Below are 19,005 nucleotides of genomic sequence, written 5' to 3' on the forward strand. Positions count from 1 at the left end.
TCCTGAACTCCCCGAGCTCAAATCCTAAAAATAAAAATAAAAATAAAACTACATTTCAGGGCACCTGGCGCGATCGCGCCCACAAAAAAATTGGGCTTTCCAGGACATTGGTGCGGTCGCGCCCCAAGCCTCGAGCCCCCAAATCGAATTTCAAGCTTCAAGCCTAGAACAAAAGTGTTCTTCCCCAAATGAAATCGCTGCGATTTTTGCGATTTCCCATCTCAAAAGCAGGGCTCAAAATTGGTTCAAACATACTTTTAATAGAATGTCGACCATAATTTCACCCCAAAATACTTTCAAAACCTAACCCACAACTCAAATACACAAAACTAGCTTAATTAACAATACATGAACCAAAATCATCCAAAACCTCAAGAACACTATTAAGGAAGGAAGGAAGGAACCGGAGAATTACCTCAATTTCCTCTGCTGAACCCGAATCTCTGCTGAAACCTTAGCTTAGCAGTTCCTATTCCCCAAGAACACTCTTCAATCTTCACCAAAATTGCCTCTAGGCTTGATCTTAAGGAAGAATTTCTTCAAAGTTCCCAAGTGAACACATAAGAGGGAAAGAGAAAGAGTGTTACACGTTCAGAACTCAAAGGCTCAATACTTAGCCTAATTTTTACTTAAGGGTCCCAAAAGACCAAAACACACCTACCTCTTTAGCCTCTCACTAAAGCCCTCAAGGGAAAAAAGGTCATTTTGCACCACTTTCCTTCTAAACCTTGATTAATACCCTAAATTCCCAATTAAATCTATTAAACTCAAATACTCCCCAAGTTAATTCCTGTTACTTAATAAATCTCGACAATTTACCAAAGTACCCCTAACCTCACCCCGAGCCTAGTATTTTAACCCTGTTGTGACTTTTCCGCTAAATTTCTCACTAGGACTGCCTTGTGCTAAGTATCACAAATATATCTACATAATAATGTAGTCGCAATCACATAGCATATAATTACATATATACCCTCTGTGGGTCAAAATTATGAAAAATGTAAATTCTAACATAAATGGACCCATAAACATATTTAATACACGTAAACATGCATAAACAGTCATATTATAATATAACTCATATATTCCACATATATTCAATTAAATCCACATAATTCACATATAATTTCAATTATGTCCTCCTGGCACACTAATGAAGGCACTAAGCCTTATTAGCAAATTTGGGACGTTAACAATGTGCAATTTATAGTACTTAAACCCATTATTGAATATTTGAAAACAAAATAATATAGCATTATCAAATAATGAATTTCATTTGTTCGAATTGTACATATATATAAATTTTTAGACTATAAAATGTCAAGAGTCCCCGTTCGAGCCTTGTCTACCAATTTATTGTTGTTTGTAAGAAAATATTTTTACAAAGTCAAAACCATGTACATATATGCAAAGTGTTGTATAGTATGGCAAAAAAATCATGGAACCATTCATTAACAACAATAAGCTATATAATTGCATAAATAAAACATTACATAGGCTACCTATTGTTGGGGGAGAGTGAGATAACATCACCTCAAAATTTAGAATCTACACAAAAAATTGATTGATATAGACTACATAAATATTGAGAATGATTATGCAAACCCAAGTTAGTGAATGATCTTCTTCAACTTTGATGAACCTTCAAAAACCCTTGTAGAACCACCTCTTTAAGCAAATCCTTAGAGCAAAAGCAAAACAACAAATCCAAGGCTTATACACATTTCTTAACGTTGTCCTAATACTCTCTTTTCTAGCAACCATTTATGCTTAAGGCCTTTCTAAAAGGAAATGAGGATTGAGATTGAACAAGCCTCAAACTCACAAAGTCAAGCACTTTTCTTTGTGAGTTTCTTGGAGAAAATTGAGATTCTTTGATCTTGAGAGAGAGATGTGTTAGAGAGAGATTGGAGAGAGTGTTCAAGTCTTCCAAAACTCTATTTTGACCCTTATATAGAGTAGGCATTGTAACGTCCCAAATTACCTATTAAGGCTTAGGGCCTTGATTAGGGGGCCAAGATGAAAAATTGTGGAAATTATGTGATAAATATGTGTTTATGTGATATATAGGTGTATCATTATATGATTACGTGAGTTATATTATAATATGACTAGATTTGCATGTTTAGGTGTATTAAATATGCATGTGGGTCTGTTTTTTATTATAATGACAATTTTTCGTAATTTGGTCTGTTATGGGTATATTTGGAATACATGTGCATATATGTGATATATGTGTGAGACCACATTTTTTTTTTTTTTGGTAACTCAGCAGTGTATTTAATTACTTTCAAAACCAATTTACAAACAAATGGCACCCAATAAGGCCCAAACATATTTCGGTTAACTGTACAATGGTTATATTCTATTTATAAAACACTATACCATTCAAGATCTTTGGCAGATACTTTCTTTGGCCATACACTTTGTATTCTAGTCTTACTAGCTACTTTAGTCTTCTGTACAATACTTGTTGGATCATCAAGGGAAGATAACCAAATACTTTCATTTCTTGCCCTCCATAAGTGGTACACTAGTGCAGCCATGATTGCTGAAAGGACCATTTTCCTAAACCTTGTTGCTTTCATTCTGCCAATCGCCCTCACCAGACCAGTTAGTTGCCCGCCAGTTATGTTCCAGTAGACCCAGCTCTTAACCTGTTGAAGGCATTCACTAGAATATGGGCATTCAAAGAAGAGATGAGAAGTTGTTTCATCTGTTATTTTGCAAAACTGACATTTAGCTTCCGAAATAATATTGAAACTATGTAATCTAGCTTTAGTCTTCAATCTGTCTTGGATAGCTAACCATAACATGAAACTGTGCTTTGGGGTATTCAATCTCCCCCAAACCTCCATGCTCCAATTAACCTTGTCATGCATTGGATTAAGAAGGCTGTAACCCTCTGCTATCTTATATTTCCTGTTATTAACACCAGTATCAACAAGAGGCTTCATCTGTTCTTTTACTGCTATAACCTTCCTCCAATACCAGCTGCTATTAGCTGGTGCAATGTAATCCCACCACACTCTACCTTTTATGTACACGCTATGCACCCATCTAACCCACAAATTGTCTTCTTTGGCTGCCACTGCCCAAACATATTTAAACATAGCATCTTTGTTCCATTCAGAGATTTTTTTAATACCGATACCTCCTGCTACTTTAGGTTTGCACAAGCTATCCCAAGCTATTTGCCCTGCTCCAACCATCACTTGTTTACCTGTCCACAAGTATGCTCGGAAAATAGCTTCAGTCTCTTTAATCACCCTCCTAGGCAGCAACATGATTTGACTCCAGTAGGACTGAATTGAGAGAAGAACATAGTTAATCAAAACTGCCCTCCCTACAAAAGAAATATTCCTTGTGCTCCAAGACCTGATTCTAGCAGTCATTTTATCCACTAGCAAGCTACATTCCTTTGCACAGATGCGTTTAGGACAGATGGGTACACCTAAATAATTGAACGGTACCTCACTCTTCCTAAACCCAGATACTTCCAATATGCGCTGCACCTCATTTGAGCTCATCCCACAGCTAAATATTGCAGATTTCGAAGCATTAGGCTGTAGACCTGATGTTTGCGAAAATAATTTGAGTACCTGTAGAAGATAACATATACTCTTATAATCTCCATTGCAGAACAGAAGTACATCATCAGCAAACATTAGATGATTTAATTTCAGCTCCTTGCATATGTTATGAAAAGCAAAGTCAGATTTCTGTCCCACTTTTTGCATTATTCTTGTAAGGTATTCCATTACCAGCACAAAAAGAAGAGGTGACATCGGATCCCCTTGTCGCAGCCCTCGTTTAGCCTCAAAATATCCATGCAATGACCCATTAATCATAAGTGAAAATCGAGGTGTTCTTATACATGTCATGACCAGCTGAACAAAAGGCTCAGGGAATTTAAAACTAGTCAACACTTCCTCAATAAAACTCCATTCGATGGTATCATAAGCCTTTTGTAAGTCTAGTTTAATTAAGCAACTGGCTTTTGAGGACTTTCTCCCATAATTGTAGACTAGGTCTTAGCAAATCATAATGTTGTGCGCTATAAATCGGCCATGAACAAAGCCTCCTTGATTTTGCGCCACAAGGCTAGGGAGAATTGTTTTGAGCCTCGAGCAAATCAGCTTCGTAGCTGCTTTATAAATGACATTACAGCATGCGATTGGCCTGTAATCCTTTACTGTATTCGGGCATTTAGTTTTAGGAACAAGTGTAATCACTGTGGAATTGATCTCTTTAAGCAGCTGCCCAGTCTTTAAGAAGAAGCAAATAGCTTCAGCAACTTCATCTCCAATTAGAGTCCAGTTTTCTTGATAAAAATAACTCCCATAGCCATCCGGTCCTGGTGCTTTATTTCCCGGAATTGCAAATATCACTTTCCTTACCTCATCTTTTGAATAATCTGCCAAAAGCATCTCTGTTTGGGACTCTGTTACTGTAGGACCTTGAGCCATCACACCAGCCAATACTGACTTCCTTTATAGCATCTTACTACTCAAAAGCTCTTGATAGAAGCTTAAAAAAGCTTCAATAACTTGTACAGGTTCATCTACCCGAATCCCTCTTGCATCAATAATGGATAGAATTCTGTTTTGTCTTCTTCTTTCCCGAATACTAAGATGGAATAAAGCTGAATTCTCATCTCCATGTCTAGCCCAACTCAGTTTCGACTTCTATTGTAGAAAGGAGACGTAATCCTTATGAACTTTTGTATATTTATTCCTAGCCTCCAACTCTACACCATGCAAAATAAAGTTCAAAGGATCACACTTCAGCCTTTCTTGACAGTCCATTAGGTGATCTCTAGCATGAATCTCGGCACTAATTATATCATAATAGCCTTGAGTATTGATCTCCTTGAACACTAGCTTTAGTGCCTTCAACTTGGTAATTAGCTTATACATTTTTGTCCCTGTAAAAGGTTGCTTCCAGATTTCTGCAACCTTATTACCATACTCTGGCTTCCTACCACACGGAACTTTTGCATAAACCGTAAGGACAGCTGGTGTATGATCAAACAGCCCATCATTCACAAAAACTGTCTCAGCTTCCGGGAACAAACTCTGCCAAGCTTGGTTTGCTAGTACACGGTCTATCTTAGAGTAGATTCTATCCTCTCCATGTTGTTTATTGCACCAAGTATAAAAATTCCCACTATATTTGACATCCTCAAGTTTGCAATTTGCTACACAGTCCATAAAGTCAGTAGAGGTCTTATATCTCACTCTATTGCAAATCCTCTCCTCTTTTGCTAAGATATCATTAAAGTCACCCATCACAATCCAAGGCCCCTTAATATTCAGATCTTGAAGGTCTTTCCAGAGCCATCTCCGCCCCTCCTCATCATTAAAAGCATAAACATAAGTGACAAAAAAGAAATTCTTATGATCAACTGTTGTAACTCCAAGATGGATCATCTGGCTAGTACACTTAATGATGTTAATATGAAAACTCAAGGGATTCCAGCTAACCACAATTCGGCCTCCTGAATGCCATGCATTATTTGAAGTGAAGCACCAACCAACAAACAAATTCAAGTATAAGGCTCCTAGTTTCTGAGCCTTCACTCTTGTCTCGAGCAGACCAACCAAACCAACTCTCTGAGAAGCAATGAATTGCTTTACTAATCGTTGTTTTTGTTGGTTGTTAATCCCTCGGACATTCCAGCTGAGTACTTTATCCATTTGAAAGAGAAGGTGCTCCCCCCCCCCCCCCCCTCCTGTATTTTCACTTTGGGCTCCATCAGCTATCATATTTCGGGGTTGCTGTTCCTGATGTTCATTTTGCCCCACTTCCCCCCCCATTCAAATCTAGCACCTGGAATGAATTAGTAACACAAGTATTAACTGGAGGATCCTGTGCTTTAACCTTCCAGACCTTCGTTGCTGGCTTGAATCCATCCGGATCAGCATTTGTGGTCAGAGTAGGTGCCATATTCTTATCCAAATCTTGCATTGACACTCCCGGTTCAACTGATTTCTCTGTTTTCTTAACCACCCATTCAGGCTTCCTTCCTTCTTTTCGCCTACACATATTGGTATCATGACCCATTCCTTGACAGTGGTCACATATTAATGGTTTCCACTCATACGTGATAGCCACTGAGGTGTTACTACCATGCTCATCCTCAAACCAAATCAAATCTGGAAAAACTTGCTTCAGAGAAACTTCAATGAGTACCCTAAGATAGCTTAACTTGTCCCTAATTTTAGTGATAGAGTCGACCATCAAAGGCTTTCCTACTTGACTAATTATCTTGAATAAGGACTTCTCTCCCCAATATTTCAGTTCAAGATCATCCAGTTGAACCCAAATTGGGACCGATTGAATGTCCTGCTTCTTGAAGTTAACATTAGGGTCCCATGCCTTCATAATAACAGGCCTCTTATCGAAAAAAATATACCCCCCCTGAAATCACTTGATCCCTGTATTCAACAGAATCAAAACGAATTAAGAAGATGCCATAGGACAACTTGCCCACTTTGTCTACTTTATCCTTCCAAACACGTCGAGAAAACCCCTCTATAACTGATAATGGTGGATTTGCTCCTAGCACATAGCACACCATAGAGGATTTCCAGTAGTCCACTTCATCCTCAATATCTTCCATAGTTATCTTAATTTTCTGTTTTTCAGCAGACTCGGCAAATTTGGACTCCAGATTTTGCATCACATTGCCAGATCTCAAGATAGGAGGAGTGACATTCTTACCTTGAGACACTGCAGCTGTCGTTTGCCGATGGGCTTCCATGAATTGCTTCGCTTCCATGACTTGAGCAAATTTCATACGAATGTCTTCCCGCTGTTGGTGCTCCTACATGACTGTGCTAATTGAGATCTCTTCAGTACCATTTGCAAATGGCAGATGATTTTCGACTTGTTCCGCTTCAGATTCCTCATCCGAAAAGTGTAGTGGTTCAATTCCGAGAACTTCATCCATAGTTTTTGTCTTCCTCACATTAGAACTAGAGTCAGGCCCTCGTTTTTTCTTTTTCTTATTAGATGATTTAGGCTTGCTCTGCAACTTCTCCCTCGTCTTCGCCATGGCACCAGCTCAGAGAGCTGAGAGAAAGCTAGAGAGAGAAAGCCAACTTTTTTTATAAATGTGAGACCACATTATTATATGGATATATTTTGGTTACTCGACACAAGGCAATCCTATGGAGCAAGTTAGCGGGAAAGTCACAATGAGATCCAATACCTGACTCGGGATGAGTCAAGGGGGTATTTTGGGTATTTAGCACATTCTTGGGACATTGGGTAATGGGAGTAAATATTTGTGGATATATTTTGAGTTAGCAAGATTAGGGGAGAATTTTGGGGATTTTGACTATTTTACCCTCGGGCCGTTTTTGGTACCCCGAGCCCTCGTGATTCACTTAGAGCTACTTGAACTCTAACTAACCTCTCATAACTGAACAACACAGGAAAACAGAGGAGCTCATGATCTTTCTCGTTCACATACTTCCTCTCTCAACTCTTGGGAATTTCTTTGCGATCTAAGGAGAATCGAGGCTAGCTTAGTCTCGAGATTGCTTGGGGAAAAGCTTAGCATCGATTGGGGCAACAAAGGTAATGATTTATATCCCTAAATTTTTGTATTTCCCTGGTTTTTGGCTTAGTTTTAGAGTTTTAGAAACACAATTTGAATTTGGAGAATTGGTGAGGTTTTGGCCAAGTTTAAGCTTGGGTTTTGTGTGTTTTGAGTTGTTGAGTTAATTGGGAACATTACTTTTGGGAATTAGCTATGTTTGGATAGGGTTTTCGAGGGTTTTGGCTTGAGGAAAACGGGGAGAATTATAGGTTTTCATGTCGAGCCACATCCCTGTTCTTGGGGTGCCGCGACTCTCATGAGTGCAGGGAGAAGCAATTGTTGTCATGCTCAATAATAAAGGCTATTTTATGATTAATTAATTAATAAAATAGGATATTTTATGATAATTTAAATAATTAAATCATATATATTTAAAAATAATAAAGGCATAAAAATCATTTGTTTATCTTATAAATTTGTGTGATAGTTTATTTTTTATCAAGTTATTGGAGCTCTTTTTCTTCATTAAATTCACCAAAGGATATTGCGAGATATATTTGATGCATATATACTACTGTCTATACTGTGACTTTTTCTATTCTTATTGTATTTCTATTATTAATTTCTTTTTAAATATTATTGTATTTTATATATATGTCATGTAGCTGTGTAAATATATATCTATATCAACGTTGTGTTTAGATGTCATATATGTAAAGATTATTGGTATAAATATTTATATATACTATAAAACTATAATCATTCTATTATATGTATTTAAAAAAAACCGTGAACCAATTTTTATTAAAATTATAGACAATGTTTACAATTTAAAACTAAGCAAACGTGTATTGTACATTGCTTTTACCTAGTATATATAATTCGTGTGTATTAAATTGGTTATTTATGTTATATTTGTTGAAAGGTTGATGCGTTTTTTTGGACACAATATGAAATTCTCACAAAATAGATAAAATAGATTGTAAAAATCATAGGATGTCACATCATCACTCTTAAACTCTCATTTATATAAATACTAGGTAGAAGTAATGTGCAATGCACGTTTGCTTAGTTTTAAAATTGTAAATATTTTTTATAATTAGTTTCTAATGTATCTCACAATGTTCTTTGGTGAATTTAATGAAGAAAAAAAACTTCAATCACTTGATTAAAAACAAAGTATCACACAGATTTATAAGATAAAAAAATTATATGTATGTCTTTATTATTTTTTAAAAAGTATGATTTAATTATTTAAATTATCATAAAATATCTTAAAAATATCATATTTTAATTTATTTATTTATTTTTGTTTAAGTTTATATTTGTTTTAGTTTTTTAATTTGACAGTGACAACAAGAGATTATATAATATATGTTTAATATAATATTAAGTTTAAGTTTAATTAAATTTTATTTAAGTTATAAAATATATAATTTTATTATTTTTAAATAATTATCATTGTAAAATATCTCAAAAATATATTATTTTAATTTGTTTATTTAATTTTATTTATGTTTAAATCATTTTTACAATCTACCGTTATATATAAGAATATTCCGTTAATATTCCATTAAAGTTAACAAAATAAAATAAAAAACCGTTAAAACAAAAAAAAATTCACCATCTAGACACTTTTTATATAGAAGAGATATAGATTATCAATAAGCTACCTTTTTAGATTTTACCAAATACATTTTTGCTTAAAAGTTATTTTAAAAGCTATTTTAGCTTACGAAGAAGCTGCCCAATGCACAGCTTAGAGCACTCATACTAGCTTTTTTGCTTCATCCTTCAAAATCCATCACAAAATCTTTTTTTTTTCATTTTACATCAAACTTTCACATTAACTCATACATCAACTTTTCTATTTTTTTTTTATCTGCATCATTTAAATATTATATTTGTAATATTTTTTTATTCATTTCAAATATTTTTCCTAAATACCAGTAATATCCCTCTATTAATTAATATTTACAATTTCTACCCACATATAATATCATATAACTATATTCTATTTTAAATTAATCAAAAATTATAAAGTAAACTAAAATATAAATTAATTCACAAAATAAAAACAATTGATTTTACAATATTAATATTTTTCCCTAAATTTTAACAATAAATAACATCATTCCTTTATTATAGACAATTTTGCTAAATTAGTTTATTGTGATTACTTTTATCAAATTAATATAATAGTAGAATTAACATAATGAAACGATAGTGAAATAAAAAATACAAGTACTTAAGATTTTTTTTAAACAAAACAACATTAATTTAGGAAAAAATACAAGGGTGTGGTAAAAACTACAAGTTGCAACAACAAAAAATTACAAAAAACAGCATAAAATAAAAGTACTTAAGATTGATTATGTATTTCCCATAAATGTTCAATAAGTTCTGATTGGAGTTCAACACAAAGTGCTTAATCTCGAATCTGATGATGACGTTGAATGAAGCTTTTGTATGCTCATGGGACACAAGCTTTTGGGGAATTTTATCACTTTGTTCATAAACAAAGTCTTCTACTCGAAGATAAGTATGTCACTCATCTTCTACGATCATATTATGCAAAATTATGTAGCCATCATAATCTCCTTTAGCATTTGTGGATCATAAAATCGTGCTGGTCCGCGTGCAATAGCAAATCAAGCTTTAAGCATTCCAAAAGCTCATTCTACATGTTTTCTTGCTGATTCTTGAGTTGTTGCAAAATGTTTCTTTTTATGACCCTGTGGAGCATGAATTGTTTTGACAAATATCGACCAAGAAGGATATATACCATCAGCAAGATAATATCTCATTGAGTAGACATTTCCATTTATTGAGTGGCAGACCTTCAGTGAGCATGACCTGGAAACCCTTCAGTGAGCATGTCCAACAATATATACCTTTAGAGCATGTCCTTCAGTGAGTTCCCTAAAAACAGATGAGTGTTCTAGGACATTAATATCATTATGAGAGTCTGGTATTCCAAAATATGCATTCCATATCCATAGGTCATATGACACTACGACTTCTAAAATTATTGTTGGCTAATGAATGTGACCACAATACATTCATTTCTATGCACTTGAACAATTTTTCTATTTCCAATGCATGCAATCAATACTTCCTAACATTCCAGGAAACCCACGACTTCCTCAGCAAGCAATCTAGCAATATCGTTTTTGTTTAGTGATCTTAAGTATTTGTTAGAGAATATGTCAATCACAACCTTAACGAATTTCTTCAAATACTTGGTGGCTGTAGTTTCTGCAATCCTTAAGTATTCGTCCAAAAAATCACTAGATACGCAATCAATAAGCTAATATTCTCATCGCAACTATTATTTTTTGAAGGGAGGAATGCCCAAGTCTTCCAGCAACATTTCTTCTTTGGACAAAATATGGTTCATGTGCTTCTACTTCAACTTGAATGTGCAAGAAAAGATGACGTTGCATTCAAAATCTCCTACGAAATAAATTTGGTGGGTATGTAGGTGATTCGAAAAAATAATCTTCAAAAAGACGATGGTGCCCCTTAAGCGAATTTCTTCGAATGAATCTACGATAATGCGATGTTGAGTCTCTTCCATTACCCGAGCGTTCTTTATCAATAGCATGAGTTAAATTTAATTCGAATTCCTCCTCACATAACGAAGAGTCAACTAGTAATTCGTAGACAAGATCCATACAAACTATATAGAAAGAAGAAAAAGGATGATGTAACGTTATAGTTTCGTTTGTAAAAGAGCATTAATAATCATTCCCCTCCATATACCCTGCATAAAACACATGAAACCAAAAGGCACACACCACATTACTGTTTTTAAATAGATGCAAAGGAAATTCCCTGCCTCATCTAGATAAATTATACAAAAACTCACATCTAGCTTGCCAAATTAATAGAGCATCTACTATTAGAATAAAAAGCTTCAAAACTAAAAGCTTGACTAATTTAAGTATTCCTAGTAACACATCAAATGAATAAAGTTTTGTAAAATGGAAGACCACATAAATGGAACGACAAAAAGAGAACAACTACCAAATTCTGTAACTCAATAGTTAGAAACTCAATGGTTAGAAATTGATTAATGCCTAAGACTTTTAGGCAAGAAGCAAAAGCTGAAAAATAAGGCAATGAAAATTAAGACATAGCATGAATGAGAGAGAAGAAAGTGAAACTTTTGTGGTTGAACAACAGTCCTATATATTTAGAATTGAAAAGTTAGAACTTTGATTATATTCAGAAGCAAGTGGCTCCAGAAAATTAGAATAAAAGTAGATATAATAACAGATGCCATCATTGCTAGAAATGTTCAGATAACATATAGAGAAATTAACCAATTTATATAACCTGAGCAATTCACATGCAGCTAGCCTTAAAATTGGGTTCCCTGCCATTGGTTCCCTGCCGATAGTTCTAGATATTAAGTATCTTAGACAAAATGTAGGAAGATTGACTCAGACCTTCAAAGTATCGACATTTAGACCCATCAATTGAAGTTTCCTCAATGAATCGAACAATATAATTTATATTGTCACAAAAGCACCAAAGTTTTTTTTTTTTCATAGAAATACGATTTATAGTTTCTCTCACAACCATAATGCACAAACCAGAATACCCATAAATAAATTAGGGGTTATATTGATTATTCTTCAAAATGAATAAAATCCAGAATTCAAAACTAAGCCCATAAGAGCAAACATACAAATATAAATTGATCGAGGAAGAAGATGAATTTATACAATTGAAGGAAACCAATGATGGGCATCAAAAATCTACCGGGATAATAGGTGAGAGAACGTGGGTGAGAGAGAAAAAAGATGTAGAATAATCCTCAAGGCTCTGTTCGGATGCTCTTGAGTCCAAGGGAAGAACCCATAATCAACTTTCGAATATTGGCAGAAGCTCTAAATGGACATCTGTTGCCAGCTTCGGAGAAGTGCTTCTGTATTTGGCGCCACCGTAGAAAGCGAGGGAAAGAGGGAGGAAAAGGAAAGGAGTGACAAATTATTAAAATATGATTTTTTGCATATCCAGTATGTCACGCGGAGGTAAACTACATGAATTGACCCTATAAATTTATAGGTAATACAAACTTTAACCTCCTTTGATGCTTCTCATATTTTTAATTTTATACTTACGTGAAAGGACTAATTTATCCTTATTAACATTAAATTTTTTTTTTTCCTTCCCATTTCGTCTTCAGCCCCTTCTTTCTCTTCTTTCTCTCTTACAAAAAGAACAAACACTCTTCCTTATCCCTCTTTCTCAAATCATCATCAAAGAGAGATCATCATCATTTTTCTTCTGACGAAGCTTTAAAAAATGATGTAATTTATTATAATATTTTTTTCTTCTCACCCATGTTGAAGAAGATTAAAGATTAAAAAAAAACCATCTCCCAAACTTGAAGAAGTTTGAACATTTGATTTGATAATGAGTAAGTTTTTTTTTTTATTTATAGGTTATGGGTATCTTGTGTAATAGTTTAAATAGAATTTTGGAACTACTCTATACTAAAAAATCTGTGAAAAGAAATAATTTTATGTTGAGATGACGAATTTTCGATTGATTTTCGCGATTGAGGTCACTGCGTTCACACATTGTTCACACATTATTCACACTTGGTTCACACATGATTCATGCTTGGTTCACACTTGGTTCACGCGTACTTCACACATGATTCACACTTGGTTCACACATAATTCACATATGGTTTACACATTGTTCACATATAGTTCACACACGATTCACACTTGGTTCACACACAGTTCAATGATTTCCACGATTTAGGTTACTGTGTTCACACATTGTTCAAACGAGTTCACACATTATTCACACTTGATTCGCACATACTTCACGCATGATTCACACTTGGTTCACACATGATTCACACTTTGTTTACATATGATTCACATATGGTTTACACATTGTTCACACATGCATGCTTCACACTTGGTTCACACACAATTCACACACAGTTCACACTTGGTTCACACATGCTTCACGCATGCTTGACACATGCTTGCTTCACACATTTATTTCTTATTTCTTTTGGCTAGTTTTACCTAATAACCTTTCAGTTCTGAACCTTTTGTCATATGTTATACAGGTCAAACACATATAAATATTGTGGTGTTATATAATGGATCGCGGGAATAAGTTTTGAACAAAGGTTGGTCATTTAGTGCGAAACAAAGCAAGGATATGAAGGTGCCAAAGACTATCACTTACAATAGTCTTGTTGATCAATTGTATACTTTAATCGGAGCTGACAAGTCTCGTATTGATCTTGACTTAAATGTAATCTATCATTTTGGAAGTAAAGGTATCCCTCCATCTTTGATTAGAAATGATGATGATGTTGCTTTTTTTCTTCATGAGATAGGAACATCTATCAATCATCGGACACCCCTATGTGTGTTTACTATAGAAGAGAAGTAATGATCATTTGGTTACTAAAACGCGTGAGTTGTGTACTATTCCTCCAGTTGAAACCAAAGTGACTGATGATTTTTGCATTGATGGCAATGAAGATAGTTGTGATGATGATAATAGTGATGCATTAAGCTCAGATGATAATGAAAATATTAATAGGCCTACCTGCAATGATGTACTTGTGAAGCATAATTTACAACAGTCAACCTCCAATGAAGTATTGAAGAGCCATGATTCCTCAAATATTAGAGGTCGTAAAGTAAGACAGGTTGGTGAAGATAATCTATGGAGTACTCAACTTTTGTTGAATCAAGGGGAAAAAGGCTCTACTTCAGCCTCAGCAGCTCAATTACTAACATCTTCTTCGAGTATCAATTCGTGGGAAATAAAAGAGGGTCAAATATTTGAGAACAAGCATGAGTTGAAGATGAAACTCCATCTTATGCATTAAAGAAAAACTTTGATTTTAAAGTAAAGAAGTCTGCGAAAAATATATGGTGTACAGTATGTGTTGATGATAAATGCAAATGGAGGTTGAGGGCTACAAAATTGGTTAATTCCAATATGTTCGAGGTTCGTAAATTTTTCGGTGAACACACATGCTCATTGGATGTTCGACATAAAGATCACCGTCAGGCATCCCCATGGCTTATTGGACATGTCATAAGGAGAAAATTTGAGGGTAATGATGTTAATTACAAGCCAAGGTCAATTGTAAAAGATATGAGTTTATCATATGGAGTTCATATGAGCTATGCTAAAGCTTGGAGGTGTCGAGAGCATGCATTAGCTTACATAAGAGGTACACCAGAATCATCATTTCAGAAACTTCCCTCATTTCGCTACATGATGGAGCAAAAAAATCCTGGAACTGTTACTCATTTGCAGATGGACAATGAAGGTAGGTTCAAATATTGCTTCATGGCCTTAGGTGTTTCTATAATGGGGTTTAAAACATATATTCGCCCAATTATATGTGTAGATGGAACCTTCTTAACTACTCGGTGTGGAGGTACTTTGTTATGTGCCATGGGACAAGATGCTAACAAGCAAATATATTCAATTGCATTTTCAGTAGTTGACTCAGAGAATAATGACTCATGGTTGTATTTTCTACTAAGGTTGAAGGAAGCGATTGGTGAAGTAGAGAATCTAGTATTTGTGTCTAATAGACATACTAGTATAGCAAGTGCCTTGACTAAAAATTTTCCTGAGGCACACCACGGTGCTTGTATACATCATGTTAGCATGAATATCCGTGCGAAGTTCAAAACTGACCATTGTCATGAAGAATTCTTCCTTGCCGCGGAAGCTTATAGAAAGCAAGAGTTTTTATGCCATTGTGAGAAGATTAAACGCAAAGATCTTGCAATTGCTCAATACTTAGAGAATCAAGTGGGTTTTGAAAAGTGGGCTCTTTCCTGGTCATCGATATAATTTAATGACTACAGGTAATGCCGAAAGCTGGAACAATGTCATTGCTGAGGCACGTGGGTGGCCAATTACTAGTCTCATGGAATCTATGAGGCACACTTTACAAAAATGGTTTTTCGAGCGTCGAACTACAGCATCAACGGCTACAGGTCCTCTTGCCACAGAAGTGGAAGATGATTTGCGAAAATTAGCAGACAAGTCCACTACCTCATTCTCTTTTCCGTCTAGTCAATATGAAATAACAGTATTGGACGGTGATCTTGATGGAGATGTTGACTTAAGGAGGAAAAAATGTAGTTGTAGAAGATTTGATTTGACAGGTCTTCCTTGTGAACACGCTCTAGCGGGTGCTCGAGATCATGGCATTAGTCCATATACTTTATGCTCTAGATTCTACACAGTTGAAGCGTGGTTGTCATCCTATGGTGGATCTGTATATACGTTGGGTAATGAATGTTAGAGAATATATTTTGTAATTGCTCAATGGAAAAGTGGAAAAACCAATATACAACTCTATGCAAAAATTACAATAGACAAGGTAATTAATTAAATAAATATTACAACTCAATTGCTCAAAATACAAGTAACTAGAAAGATGTAGAAGAAGAAGATTACAAACTCAATACTATAATAATACAAGTAAATAAGAAGAACAAAAGAATGAAAACACAAACAAACTCTCACACAACCAAAGTGTAGAGTAGTAGGGATCACCAACTTGAACAAGGTTCAAGACCTTTGTCCAAAATCTTATTTCCCCTATTCTCTAAGCACTAAGGGATCTGTAACGCCCTGGATAGCCAAGACCATTACACTGTGTGTTTGTAAAGTGCCAGACTTGCTAACCAAGTCATTTAAATAAAATCGTGTTATTGAAACTATTAAGGAACTAGGGTTAAAAGCGTTTTGGTCTCAAAAGTTACGTTATCATTAAGAGACATTGTTTATTTACACGGGATCCCAAAAAATATCAGTTTAACGACCATTTACCAAAAGTTACAAGGTTAAAATATATTAGCCAGCCATACTAAGGCAAAACGAGCAGTTAGGTAATCCCTGTCCTGTCACACTCCTCGACCATGGTGATCGAACAGCTGGCTATGTACATTTCACCTCGGAGCTCTCCACCTCAGGCTTGGTCCAGCTTGCCCTTGCCTTTACCTGCACCACGTAGCACCCGTGAGCCAAGACCCAACAAGAAAACACAACAACAACAACAAAGCATGAACAATTAACAGACAAGTCAATAACTCATATTGCATCACACAGACTCAGATATATCATCAATCGGTATAATCAAGTATTCCACATACTAGGCATTTCAGTTCATAACACACAATTCACAAACGATAACCAGGGCTAGCGCCCTCAGGCTGCTCCCTCTGTTATCCCGTTGTTCTTGGCTCCCAGTGGCCAACCCGCGCCCTGTGCGCTGATATCAAGTACGACACTCTTAGGCCGCTTTTACATGTCCCTTGGCGTGATACCAACATTGACACGACACAATTCTTGGGAGCACTTGGTCCCATTACCAACATTTACCCGGGTGCAGTTTTCTCACCTTTCAATTCACTAGTTTCCGATGCCACGAAGCCGCGAGCACGGTCCTCTACCCCGAGCCTCTCCAAAGTCCTAATCACAACACAAATGAAACATCCTTTGTCACTAATCAATCCAAAGCTACCTCCCCGAAACCAATCCCACACTCTCGGAACCCCCAAATCCCTAAAACAATGCACCAAAGATATCCCCCGAACCCTCGGAGCAAAGGCTCAAAATTGCAAATTCTAACATCCTGAAATTGGCCTAGCGCCGCGGCGCTGCCCTATAGGACCGCGGCGCCCACCAAGTCAGAGAGCACACACACCGCCCAGAAACAGCCTTGCGCCGCGGCGCTCCTTCGCGAGCCCAGAAAATCTGGGTTTTCCCTGCGTTTTTCCCGAACCCAAATCACTCCAAACCATCCCAATTTCATACCTAAGCCCCAAAACCAATTTAAAACCCCACATAGACCAACCAATAACCTATAAACATTATAATCTAGCTCAATTACACAGCCACCCACAGAATTCACACTTAAATTCAGATTCAAACCCTTGAACCAAAGCTTGAGAAAAGTGTAAACCAGCCCCTTTAGATTCTTAAACCATAACAGCTATGAAAATTTAAACATGATATACTCTTACCTCAGTCAAGAACCCAGCTTGAACTCTCCTCAACTCTAGCTTCAAATCACCTTCTCTTTTGATTATTCCAACTCTGAATTCATGCGAAACTAGCCACCAACTTGCTTCAATTCATACTCATCATCTAAAAACCAGACTTGAAACTTAAACATATTATAGCTAAATCCTTACCTCTGGGTATTCTTGGCCTAAGCTTGCTTGATAACTTCAAACACCCCTTGATTCTCCTTCCAAGAGCTAAAGTTCAGCTTCCCTTTTCTATCTTTCTTTTGTTCTACTTCTAGGTCTCCAAAATTCAGCATAAAACCAACTTCCCAAAATGCTATACGTAAGTGTATTTTCCTTCAGCTCAAACTCACCTATTTACTGCCAAAAGACCAATTTATCCCTCTATTAGTATCCCTTTCTAACTAGACCTCAAGGGCTTACTTGTCCTTTTACTAGCTTTACAATTCTACCACCTCTCCAAACAAAACTTGTTACCCTCTATGGTTACTAACAGTTACACAGGATACCAAAACACCAGTTACCACTATCTAGCTTTCTAGGACCGTCTCGGCACGTGCATCACATTGAAATCACCGCACCCACGTGGTACAAATCACATATCATAATTATCACATAACATAATACACAGTCATATAACATGCTTAAAATCATAACCATGCATCTAAATCACTAAAATCACACATAATTCCTATTATGCCCTCCAGACACACTAATCAAGGCCCTTAAGCCTAATTAGTGAATTTGGGTCATTACAGGATCTCTCTAGGAAATAGCTCTCTAGAATTATCAAGCCTTTCGGTGAATTTTTCAGCCAAGTGCTTTGTGGATGAAAAATGGTGTCATACAAGTGAGCATTAGGCTCCTATTTATAGAGTTTGAGATACCCTTTGGATTTCAAATTCCACCAACCCCCATGGCTGTTACCAATGTTTAATTGGATTAATATGGAATTAAAATTGAGATTTGGGAGTTATTTGGGCTTTTAGAACCGTTCAACACATTTGGAAAAAACTAAAAATTTGGCCTGAAATGCACCTGTGGCCGCAGCCAGGGACATCAGTGGCCGCGGCCACTGCTCTCTGTCCCCCAGGCCGTGGCCACCATCATTCAGTGGTCACGGCCACAACCCATTTTCAGCACTTGAAAATGTGCTGTTTTTCCAAACGGTTCCAAACCCTTCCAAATGGTTTTGTAACTCCCAAAACACATTATTAGGGTTAAAATCATATCTCCAACAACCATATTTTATAATGGCTTTATGAAATCCAATCTCAAATGTGTAACATATAATATACACATTATTGGGTAGTATTTGGGAGTTACAAATTCGTAACTGATTTTGTAACTCCAAAATATGTCACATTTGGGCACACATATGTGTCTAATTTTGTGACTCTC

The 19,005-nt window shown here is 35.9% G+C and overlaps 3 protein-coding genes and 1 long non-coding RNA gene across 4 annotated transcripts; 1 reads left to right on the forward strand and 3 right to left on the reverse strand.

Moving 5' to 3' along the window:
* Window positions 1-2,369: 2,369 nt before the first annotated feature.
* On the reverse strand, window positions 2,370-3,851 carry LOC133785356 (uncharacterized). The gene has a single exon (XM_062224603.1). The coding sequence runs from the start codon at window positions 3,849-3,851 to the stop codon at window positions 2,370-2,372; it is 1,482 nt and encodes a 493-aa protein (XP_062080587.1).
* Window positions 3,852-4,688: 837 nt separating this feature from the next.
* LOC133785357 (uncharacterized) lies at window positions 4,689-5,699 on the reverse strand. Its single transcript, XM_062224605.1, has one exon. It carries the CDS (start codon window positions 5,697-5,699, stop codon window positions 4,689-4,691), a length of 1,011 nt encoding a protein of 336 aa, XP_062080589.1.
* Window positions 5,700-9,897: 4,198 nt separating this feature from the next.
* LOC133782407 (uncharacterized) lies at window positions 9,898-12,901 on the reverse strand. Its single transcript, XR_009870488.1, has 2 exons — window positions 12,320-12,901; window positions 9,898-11,315 (listed from the first exon to the last, which is right to left on the reverse strand). It is a non-coding gene; the product is annotated as an uncharacterized LOC133782407 (long non-coding RNA).
* Window positions 12,902-14,542: 1,641 nt separating this feature from the next.
* On the forward strand, window positions 14,543-15,415 carry LOC133785358 (uncharacterized). Its single transcript, XM_062224606.1, has one exon. It carries the CDS (start codon window positions 14,543-14,545, stop codon window positions 15,413-15,415), a length of 873 nt encoding a protein of 290 aa, XP_062080590.1.
* Window positions 15,416-19,005: the final 3,590 nt, after the last annotated feature.

Source organism: Humulus lupulus, chromosome 6 (assembly GCF_963169125.1).
Source record: "Humulus lupulus chromosome 6, drHumLupu1.1, whole genome shotgun sequence".
NCBI classification, from domain to species: Eukaryota; Viridiplantae; Streptophyta; class Magnoliopsida; order Rosales; family Cannabaceae; genus Humulus; species Humulus lupulus.

What these genes read in the sequence shown, in the direction of transcription:
- LOC133785356 (XM_062224603.1), bottom strand. Translation starts at nt 3,851, where the DNA reads ATGATTAATGGGTCATTGCATGGATATTTTGAGGCTAAACGAGGGCTG.
- LOC133785357 (XM_062224605.1), bottom strand. Translation starts at nt 5,699, where the DNA reads ATGGATAAAGTACTCAGCTGGAATGTCCGAGGGATTAACAACCAACAA.
- LOC133785358 (XM_062224606.1), top strand. Translation starts at nt 14,543, where the DNA reads ATGTTCGAGGTTCGTAAATTTTTCGGTGAACACACATGCTCATTGGAT.